Here is an 11,793-nt window from a genome sequence, read left to right as displayed (position 1 = left end):
AGTGACTGAGAGCGTACAAGCCAGCCCACAACCACATGCTGCAGACTCACCAACCCCCTCTGCCAACCAGATAGCTGTCTGTTAGCTTGCTATAGCTGCTACTGTAGCTCACTGGCAGGTTGTCTAACCCCTGGTACAGCTGCTAAACACTACGAGCTGCTAAAGAGGGGGAGCACCTTCATTCAGAGGCAGCGACGGCGCCAGACAATTGTGACTGGGGGAGGGTGGCTTTTTTAGAGTGGGGGCTAATGAATGTTGGCAACAAACAATAATGAATAATAGGCCTACTACTATTATGACAAACGCGATTCTCTCGCTTAGGGTATTGATAACTGAACAGATCATTGGCAGATGCCAGCTCCAAATCTGTGAACTGTAGGTGATTGGAGAGGGTTTTTGTGAGGCTGAATACCCTTTCCAGCATAGTGACATGCAGAATAAACTATGGTTTACATAGAAGTCAGTCAGTTGTCTTTAACATATTCATATAGGCTATATTTCATTTATTTATTCCATAAATATTTTTCATCACCAGGTTGGGCTAAAGTCCCCCCTAGCCACCTCTCCCCCCACCCACCCCACAACGCGTTGCAAAGGTGGTCTTCTATTTTCAATATTTTCACCAAAATACCCTTTTAGAAATATCAGCCCCTGCCTCTCTAACATTCTGTGCGTCCCTGAGGGTGTTCTATGGCCTAATGAAAGTCCATTCTGGGGTCTGTGACATACAATAACGTTTCAGAACCCCTGGCCATCCGTCAGCGCAACACTTAACCTCTTTGAGAGCTCCAGGAGGAGAGCTACTTTTCTTCTGGCTGAGAGTTATACGATCCAGCTTCCATAAAGACATGCTGCAGACAGACTCACCAACCCCTGGCACACTGCCAACCAGCTAGCAGCCTGCTACCATGCTAGCTGCTAGTTCTCTACACTGTTATTTAAAACTTGGCATTCAGCAAAACTCACCACCTGCCCTGAGCCTTTCACCACGCTCCTACACCGATCTTTACAACTACATCTATGCCCATTACACCTAACCGATACATGGGCAACTACCAACCTGAGGTCCCCCCATCTTCACTTAGTGGGTCAATATATAAACATGCAGGTTTACATGAAATGTCAAGTCTGTTTGTAGGGGGTTTTGTGACACCTTATCTCTCCTCTCCATCAGTGTCTTAAAGGTACATGTGGTTTTATTTTTAACAGCTTATCTGTCCTCTCCATCAGTAGATGATCATTAGGTAGTGTTGTGTACATCATGTGGTTTCACTGCAACGTCACACTTTTCTTGCTGACATGAAGCTGTTATTCACCATGCATGTCCTGTTTTAACCCCTTTACTAGGTGTGTGTGTGTGTGTGTGTGTGTGTGTGTGTGTGTGTGTGTGTGTGTGTGTGTGTGTGTGTGTGTGTGTGTGTGTGTGTGCTACATGAATCAGTGCATGTGTGAGTGAGTATATGCTGTACAAATGCATGTGTGTGTATGTATGAGTATGAATGCATACAATTAAAGGTGTGAGTCAGTGTGACCCAAAAACAAATTAAATCTAATATCTGTGGAAACCAGTAGCTGAGTAGTTAAGGCAGATGTCACATAGGGCGGCCATACAGTAGCTGTGAGGTCACAGGTTGGAGGTCACAGGTTCTAGCTCCAAGGTCGTAGGGGTTTCGGGTCTCGCAACATCATACCCCTCGCTCAGGTGACCCATCCCGGGGTGATCAAGTCCCGACTTTACGTCCTAGTAGCTAAACCACGTCCCATTAGGGAAAGACAGGGCCACACTCCGGGACTACTCTGTTGAGACTGGGAGGAGCAAACTGGTGCTTGGAAGGACCAGGCTCTGTGGTTTGACTCCTGGCCGGGGTCCTCCTACGTCTCACCAGGTCCACTCCTGCTCTCACCAGGTCCAGGACCTGTGCGTAGCACCAGACTCCCAGTACCAAACATTTAATTCAGGAGCAGTGGGTTTCTGACTGGCCCTCCTATAAGGCTCAATAATAACTAGAGGTGCGGGTGATGATGTCACATGGAGCTTGACCAATCCTCAAGTCCATTATATTGTCCAATCAGAAAAGGGATAGAAAAAGTCCATTGAACTCAAAGGACGTTTTGGGTGTTTGGGGTTACTCTAGTCTAGATCAGGGGTCTGCAACAAAAGAGACATGTTGGACCAAAGGATTTATTCAAAATCTGTCTGGAGCCGCAAAGCACAATTTGAGTCTTATAATGAAGGCAACACGGGCTATTAAGTGTATATTAGCCTATCAAATTGAATACAAATAAAAATGAGCATGAACAAATAATCAAGCAACATTGGCATGCAGTGAAAGCAAACAACTCTGTCCACAAACTATTACATTCTCTGTTTTCCTCACTTATCTTTCTTTTTTGTAAAGCCACTAGGGAGGGACCTAAGAGACCTAAAGTGGCTCTATAGGTTGCAGGACCCTGGTCTAGATGAAATAATAAAGCTGGACCAGAACTATATCATCATTAGCAGCAGATATTATATGTGCATAAAGTGACAGAATAAAGGTCTGTATCAGTGACAAGGCCTCTGCACCTGTTCAGTGCAACATGCTGTGAAACTGTGGTGTTGTGTGTGTGTGTGTGTGTGTGCATGCCATGTGTCATGATGTGTGTGTGTTTTGACTGTTTCTTCTTAAATGTTGACAGGAACCAACACACACACACACACACACACACGCACGCACACACACGCACACGCACACACACACACACACACACACACACACACACACACACACACACAGAAAACCACAGTTTTACAGCCTGTTCCACTGAACAGGTGCTGAGTTCATGTCAAATGGGCCACGAATGGAAAATGAAAGTCACTCCTCTGGTTTGGCTATGGGGGGTGTGAGTGTACAAATGGAACCAAATAGACCCTGTAAGAGTCCGTATGGTTCCGTGTGTACACTCTCAGGGATACAGACCTGTTTAGGTCTTTAATGTGTTTCTGGTAATATTATTGTCCGCTCATTCTGTATGTCCGTGCATGTACACCTATAGCCTTATCTGTCTGAATCAGTCAAATAGGTTAAAAAACAACTTCATAGCGACCATAGGTCGCAGTTTACTATGGAAACCGTCACATCTTGTCTCCGTGTAACGTGTAACACTTGGTTTGACGCTCCGACATCACCCTCTGACATCACTGAGATGTCACGGACAGGCACGGACGTGATGTGCTGTTTCTCATAGTAAACTGCGACCTTCGGTCGGAATTATAAGAGGCCCCCCCAGGGCTTATATTATATTGTACTCTAATACAGGGGTTTTCAAAGTGGGTGACGGGGCACCCTGGGGTGCCGCGACGACAGTACGTTATTTTCAGTCAGTTCTAACCAAAATGGCTATTATCTCGCTTTCCTCCCAACATAATCGCTAAAATATGCTATAAATATAAGGTGCTGGAGGTGAAAATTAGCGGTGCCCTGAGCCAAAAAAGTTTGGGAACCCCTGCTTTAATAGCCTAAATGTTGGTGAAAAGACATGTCTCTCTCATGCTGGCACGCACGCACCGTCGCACGCATTTTAGAAGTGATTCCAAGATATTTTTATTTACTTATAAATCAAACGGGCTCGCTCCACCATAACCGTATGGGTCCCTTTACTTTTTGTTTCCTACTTTTGATTTTAATTATTATTATTGCCAACGCCTGTTGTGAGCTATAGATCTGCTACTTTCACAAGTTTGGGTCCCTGGGCAAAGGTCTAATTTCTCTTTTGTGTCTTGAGCTAAAACATCTGGGAACCACTTAATGACATTTCATGACATGTTGTGCTATATCAGGTTCAGTGACTTCTGCTAAAGCCAGCCACCTTGTCTGGAAATGAAAGCTCTTTAAATAGAGCCTGTTTAATGTTGATGCTTTCACATGTTCCTGCAGCTTTCTTCACTTCCCCTTTTCATAATCATCATCATGCCTAACAGACACCTCCTAGCACCCAGATGTACAGTCACACCACCTAGCACCCACTTGTCCTACCTAGCACCCAGACATCCAGAGATACCGCCTAGCAGCCGGACATAGAAAGACACCACCTAGTATAGCACCCAAAGGAAGGTAATGACACTGCTCTTTCATGCTTCGTTGCACAGACATGATTTGTGTCAAGTGACCATTTTTTATTAGTTATTTTAAGACTTATTAAGAAGGTTATGTAGGCTATAAAGGGACTGCAATCTGCTTATCACACTGTAAACTTACAGTTAAACACACTTGTAAGTACAGATAATTCATTCTTAATATTATAAATCTTTTCGTAATAACCTTTAAGTTCATAGCACTAAATAATAAAATACATCTGGCAATAATACTGGTCTCTCGTGGAACTTTTGTTTTTGGCAAAGATCTGAGCTCTCCGTGTGCAAAAGTTGGAGTCAACCAACCATGTGCTGTGAGACCCTTAGTTAGTAGTTGTAATTTAGTAGTTGTGATGGGATTGAATGGGATCGGATAATTAGCAGCAAATATAAATCTGAAGGCTTAATTCTGCACATTCTAGCATGAATTAGACCAGTAGTGGTTCCAACCACTTAGCTCAGGGCTCAAGTTATGATGATTTTATTTATTTATTTCTGAAATACCATTTTAAATTTTAATTGTTTTTGATTGATGAAAAGTTTAGATGTCTTTGTTTTGTTTAAACCTTTGAAATCTTTTGAAATCATATGTTAATGTATTAAAAAAGGAGATATTTAATCTCTGGGACCCCCCAGTCTACTCTTAAAGAGGCCCCGCCCCCAACCAGACTTACCTGCACGGAAGATGCTTCGCTCCGTGCTGCCCCTCCTGGCGTGCCTGGGTACTGTAGTCCTCTACCTCCCAGAGAGATACCCAGAGAGGGACCCAGGATACGACCACCTCCATGAGAACTACAGACATGGCCGCCGGGAGGATAAGCTCCACTCGGACAAGAAGTTCTGCTCGTGGAAATGTCTCAAGTTCTCCCTGCAGTGGCCGGGAGGATTCTGTCTGGTGGGTGTGAGCTTGTAGATCTGCTATTTCACGTTTGTTACACGTTGTGAGCTTGTAGATTGGCTCTTTTTGATGAACCTTCCCCCCAGAATAGGGATGCCGGGGTTCAGGAAGTGGTTAAACGTCAAGATAACGTTATTTTCAGTCAGTTCTGGTGGAAACGGATATTTCCCTGTGAGCATAGCGTCTATGTAAGAGAGGAATATGGTTTGTAGTCCCTATGGACTCACTCATACTGTAGTGAAGAGGTTGTTATTTATGGTGTCCTAGTGTTGACTAGAACGAAAAATGTTCGGCGACTGCCTTTTTTCACTGACGAAAAACAAAATAGAAACTAAATAAAAACTATAAGCCATGATGACTAAATATATTGACAATTTCGTCAACAAATGATGACTAAAATGATACGAAGGGACATGTGGAGAAGAGGGTTAGGGTTAGGGTTACCCACTAGAACTAAAAGACAACATTTTATGTTTGGTTGTGCTCGGGTGTTGTGCTCTAAAAATAGGCGATATACAAGCTCACAGCACGTCACAGCGCAACGCGTTGTAGATCGCAACCATGTGTAAAATCAGGCATTACAACACCATCAAGGGTCGCCAAAATACATTTTTGTCGACAAAATCAACTGTAGATTTAGTCGACTAAATTCTTATGATATTTAGTTGACTAAAACTAGACTAAAACTAAAACATTCCAGATGACTGAAATATGACTAAAACTAAATGACATTTTAGGCTTTGGAGAACTCGTCTGTCTGCAGCATCCCTGCTGATGTCAACACCTGGACCATCCATGGACTCTGGTAAGATAAGAAACAACACTCACGCAACACACACACACACACACACACACACACACACACACACACACACACACACACACACACACACACACACACACACACACACACACACACACAATGACAGAACGACAGACAATATCATCGACATCCTGACATTTTCCTGTGCGCAAACCCTATTCATGGGTTGCATTTGTAGTCCTAAACCGGCCATATTTGGGACCAACACAGGTGGTCAATTTGTCTGATTGGCAGTGAACCAATGTTCTACGTTAATCAAAACACCTGTGTTGGTCCTGGCTGGTGTAGGACTACAAATGCAACCCATGAATACAAGTTTACAATGCAGCACATATGTGAGTATTCCATCCATTGGTAGACATCTAATGTGGGACATCATTTAAACAAGAGACAACAAATACACATGAGAAATGAACATAGCTTTATGTATTTATCTGTGTGTGTGTGTGTGTGTGTGTGTGTGTGTGTGTGTGTGTGTGTGTGTGTGTGTGCGTGCGTGCGTGCGTGCGTGCGTGCGTGCGTGCGTGCGTGCGTGCGTGTGTGGTGCGCGTGCGTGCGTGTGTGCTTGTGCAGGCCCTTGAGGGATCAATACTGCTGTAAATGCTGGACCATGTTCCACTCTGATGTCAAAGTAAGTCCTCATCTCAACCTCTGAAAAATACATTTGATTGTGGATTATTATTATTGTGAAACTTTCATATATTCCAATTTAGTATCAATGTGCAAACGTACAGGATGCACCGATACACAGAACACAGTAAGCCTACTTGCGCTCTCTGCTGGTGAAAGTAATGACTGGAGGTTCTGTCTGTTCTGTAGGAGTTGGATCCAGAGCTGTCTCAGATGTGGCCTTCCTTGATCAACACCAAGACCAGCTTCCAGTTCTGGTAACATTATATATATATATAATATAAAAACACCCTACTTTTTCACACTACATCAAACAAAACGTCACACAAAAAAGCATCACAAATATTTTAGATCAATAAACTCAAATTTGAATCCTGAAAAGTAACAGTTTTGTGTGTGTGTGTGTGTGTGCGTGCGTGTGTGTGTGTGTGTGTGTGTGTGCGTGTGTGTATGTGTGTGTGCCTCCTTCAGGCAGCAGGAGTGGGAGAAGCATGGTGTGTGCGCTGCGTGTGTGGAAGGTCTGAACTCTCCTCTGAGATACTTCAGCATCTGTCTGAAGCTTCGAGCACGCTTCAACGTGCACAGGTACAGACACACACGCACACACACACGCACACACACACACACACACACACACACACACACACACACACACACACAGCGCGCACGTGCGCACAGTTAACTATTGATTTATGTCTACACACATGGAAAGCAAATATTTTGGGTGCAGTAAAGCAGTGGTTCTCAAACTTTGACATTAAGGTCTGCCCTTACCTTTGACAGTGTACAAATAGACTTGTAAGGGTCAATTTAGACCCCCATAAAGGAACCTAGAGAGTCCCTGAAATCCACTTTGAGAACCACTGCAGTAAAGGTTACAGTCACAAACTCATGGATATGTCCTCATGATGTCACTCAGCACTCCATGCATGGGCACAAGTAGCGGCGGCTCCGCCATGTATGGCAGTATTAGCAGAGACAGCACAATACTGTAAGCAGCCTTTCTGCCTGGTCTTTGGTCATACCAAGTTGTGGAAACACTCCAACAACCAGTCTGTGGGTAATATGTCCTAGGCTGGATCACCAATGGAAACAAAGTTCTTAGTCTTGGCAAGCACTGCTGCTTGATGTTAAAACACTCTCTGTAGTTGTTCTCATGGGCCTGAAAGTCCACTCATTTAGGCCAGTCAATCTGAGGTTTGACCCAAAAGAAATTGCAATAGAAATGGTTCAAGGTTTTTTATGATCCTTAGAGTCATCCAAAAAAACATGCTAAAAGTTTTCCATTTTATTCTTAGTGGATCAAGGTGAATTCAGGGGGTTCAAGTTTGGGTCCCTTCACTTACTATAGGCCTACGGAAAAAAAGACCTGCAAAAAAACCTTCTTTAAGTAGCATTTGAGGGGTCTAACTAGGGGTTTTTCATGATCTTGAATCCATTGCAAGCATTTGTTTTGCACAAAAAAACATTCCTCTGGCTAAAAAGGGACACAGCAAAACTGAGCTGACCTCCGAAAAGTGATGACTCATCACTAAACCATAGTTTTGGGGGTCAGTTTTTAGCCAGAGGAATGTTTTTCGTGCAAAACAAATACTTGGAATGGATTCAAGATCATGAAAAACCCCTAGTTAGACCCCTCACATGCTACTTAAAGAAGATTTTTTTGGCGGGTCTTTTATCCTGTATAGTAAGTGAAGGGACCCAAACTTGAACCCCCTGAATTCACCTTGATCCACTAAGAATAAAATGGAAAACCTTTAACATGTTTGTTGGATGACTCTAAGGATCATAAAAAACCTTGAACCATTACTATTGCAATTTCTTTTGGGTCAGGCCCTTTTTTTTGCTTAGATTGACTGGTCTGATTGCTATTCCAACAGCCGACGGACATACCGCTGGAAGGCAGCCGGGTCTATTGCCTCTCATCCCGGTGAGGGGCCGTCAGGTACGGTACGTAGCTGTTGGTAGATTCCACCGGTCAATAGAGTGCCTTCTTGTATACAAGCTATATAATACACAGTCCAGAAGTTGCAAATTGACGATGGTGGTTACAATGGGCAGTTTAACGTCATACCCAGGTCCAGCTCAGCGGCCTTGTGGTTAGAGTGACCGCCCTGAGACTGGGAGGTCGGGGTTCGATGCCCGGGCCGGGTCATACCAAAGACCCAATGCTTCCCTGCTTGGCACTCAGCATCAAGGGTTGGATTTGTCCCTGCGACATACTAGCGCCGTGTCTGCTTCTACATCAAGCTGCCTCACAGCTCATCCGCACTGCACGCGATGCGACTCGAGCGATGAAATCTCATTAAAATGCATTTGTTTCAATGAGGACGTCCTGACCTACCGCGAGCGACGTCGTCCACCCCTCCTGTTTTCGCTCGCAGAGTCTCTATTTGAGCAAGGTTTTGCGGCGATGTCCATATAGAGGTAAATGGCCATGTCCCTTCCCCCAAACACTTTTTTAATTATTTATCTATTTGATTGGTTCAGGCTGCGTCTCAATGCAATGGCCGACGACGGTCCATATGCAGACAGTATTTCGCAAGACATCGCGTTGCTCGCTTGCTCGCGTGCAATGTGGATGAGGTGTCACGCTACAGAAACAGGAGATAAGCTCCCTATGGGCCTCATGGCTTGGCCAGGACCGCTACACACACACTCATGTGTCTATCTGGTCTCTCCTACAGACTTCTGGAGGATGCTGGAATCAAACCATCCTGTAACCACAGCTATAAGGTACACTCACTGCACACTGAATCAAAACATCCTGCAACCACAGCTACTGTATAAGGTACCCTCACTGTGTTACTGTTGTACTAACAGTGAATACACTCCCAGAGACAGACAGAGAGAGAGAGATGGAGAGAGACAAAATAGGACAGCTGAGCCTGAGAGACAGACAGAAAGAGACCAGTAGATATTAATCTATATGGTCATCTAAGGGTCATGTGATATTTATTGTGTGTGTGTGTGTGTGTGTGTGTGTGTGTGTGTGTGTGTGTGTGTGTGTGTGTGTGTGTGTGTGTGTGTGTGTGTGTGCGTGTGTGTGTGTGTGTGTGTGTGTGTAGTTAGATGAGTTCGACAGAGTTCTGGCTCCAGTCCTGGGTGATCATCATGACATAGACTGTGTCCAAGATGATGAGGTCAGCTCTCTCTCTCTCTTTCTCAAATGCTCACTTTCAATGACAAAATGTAATTTTAGCATGCAAACCTTTCTAATGGTCACCACTAGACTAGTCTCGCGTGGCCAGACTGTTGACTCCGTGATTTGTCATACAGTCTGGAATAACGTAAGAAGAATGAATGCACATTTATCCTAATCTATCTATTAAATGCGAGAAGTCTCTGCGTGTCTGTATGTAATCCGCGTATCTCGAGAACCGTTCGTCCCACCGGCTTCAGTTTCGGCACGCGCGTTCCCCACCGCGGCGCGGAGTGCAGTGCCGGGCCTCGACTCGACCCGACTCGCGGTTTTCCGAAACTGGCGCAAAACGTTCGGAATCACCATATGCAGAGGTGATTGTTTGACATCACTTCTTAAAAGACTCTGACATCACGTACGCCACATGAGTCAACAAAAAATGCCACGGTTACTTATTGAATGTCATCAGTATGACGTGTTCTGATGTCACAGATCTAGCTGCTGACATCTGCGTATTCTGCTTAAAGAAACAAACAAAAAGCAACAGAGATCTCCATATATGGGCATAAAAGGAGAACAGACAGACTGATACAGAGATCTCCATATATGAGCATGAAATGGATGCAGACAGACAGATACAGATATCTCCATATATATGTAAATGGACACAGGCAAACAGATGGTCAAAACGGGTCCTATGACAACAGGTATAATGGGGTTTGCATTAAAGGGCGGGGCATTCATTCCCTATCTATATAGTTCCCGAGTTTGCCGGACCCCGACTAGACGCTCGGCGGCCGAGCTTCTAGTATAAATAAAAATCATCTAAGCATATTTAGCTTGCTTCTTAGCAGAAATGATATTCTAAAATATATTTTCTTGAACGGAAATTCCAGCTTCCATTACTCGCCGTTCAGGAGCTGTAGTTCCAGACTCTATATAGCATTCGAAGATTGTGGAATAGTTGTCTGGCTACGGGAAACTACCATTAGACCAACCATTAAGAGTCTGATAAATTCCTAAATAAATTGTAAATTGTGTGAATGCTTGCGTCTCTCAGGGCAGAGAGGTGTGGTTCCAGGTGAAGGTTCCCCTGTCTCCCAACCTGACGCTGGGCTGTGAGCACCACCACCACCAGGACCCCCACCAGGAGGACCCTCCTTCCCCAGGAAGGAGCTACTCTCCTGGGCATCCCTGCCCACAGAACACCCCTCTCTACTACCTTCCCATAGACCACCACAAGCCCCAGAAACCCTGTGCTTAACCACCAATGACATTTAGGTCTCTGTAGCCTCGGGATCCAGGCATTTCATAAGCCACAGATAAAAGTATCTGTGGCAAATATCTGTGGTAGATATTTTTTTTATCTCTATCTACCATCCACTTTGAATGGAAAGATATCTGGAGAAAGAGATTTTTTTATCTGTTATCTGGCCCAGTGGGAATGGGCCTTAAACCTGTTACCTTGTGATGCGATTTCAAGGACTTCAGTTGTGTGTTGTCTGACAGTGCTTTTTATTTGTATAGTAGGCTAGTTGTCTTGTGTGGCCAGACTGTCGACTCCCACAATTTGCAAATGCTCCCGTCATACAGTCTGGGAGACGGAAGTTCTGATCATGCGCATCCGATACGAGTAGCGATAAAGCGGATGTGAAGCCTCCTTCCAACCCGTTTCCTTTTTACAGTCGCACACATTTAGCCTAATATAAATAAAAATGATCTAAGCATATAATTATATTGCTGCTTATCAGAAATGACTTTTTTTAAATATATTTTTGTGAAAGGAAACACCAGCTTCCTTTAAGCTGATTTGGGGAGGTGTAGTTCCAGACTACGTATATAGCATTCTGTGGAAGTCGCCTGGCTATGCGAGACTAATATATTTGTCACACAATGCTTTTCTCAATCTAACATGTCACCACTAGAATGTGCTACTAATGGTTTTAATAAAGTATTATTACCACACACTACTTCCTACTTCACTTCTCTTTATTAAAGAGACTCCTGTTAATGAACCAACACTAGTCTATAGCAATGGTTAATATGGTTATCTAGAGCTATTCAACGCATATCACTTAGACCGAAATCAACTCTTTTTTTAGTTGTTTACTGTGTAGTCTTTAAAAGAAAATAAAAATATGACTGGGGAATCTGTACATGGCATCTTGTCTTTACAAACACACCAA

General features: G+C 44.0%; 1 protein-coding gene across 1 annotated transcript; it reads left to right on the top strand.

Annotated features, from left to right (window-relative positions):
- Positions 1-4,799: 4,799 nt before the first annotated feature.
- On the top strand, positions 4,800-10,919 carry rnaset2l (ribonuclease T2, like; the record flags this gene model as incomplete). Its single annotated transcript, XM_080732041.1, has 8 exons — positions 4,800-5,009; positions 5,750-5,817; positions 6,409-6,466; positions 6,655-6,722; positions 6,937-7,050; positions 9,153-9,201; positions 9,534-9,608; positions 10,668-10,919. The coding sequence occupies 8 exons, from the start codon at positions 4,800-4,802 to the stop codon at positions 10,869-10,871; spliced, it is 846 nt and encodes a 281-aa protein (XP_080588167.1). The 3' UTR covers positions 10,872-10,919.
- Positions 10,920-11,793: the final 874 nt, after the last annotated feature.

Source organism: Nannobrachium achirus, assembly GCF_963921795.1.
Source record: "Nannobrachium achirus genome assembly, chromosome: 8".
NCBI classification, from domain to species: domain Eukaryota; kingdom Metazoa; phylum Chordata; class Actinopteri; order Myctophiformes; family Myctophidae; genus Nannobrachium; species Nannobrachium achirus.
Note: the sequence above shows the minus strand (reverse complement) of the source record. Positions and strands in the feature narration are given on the sequence as shown.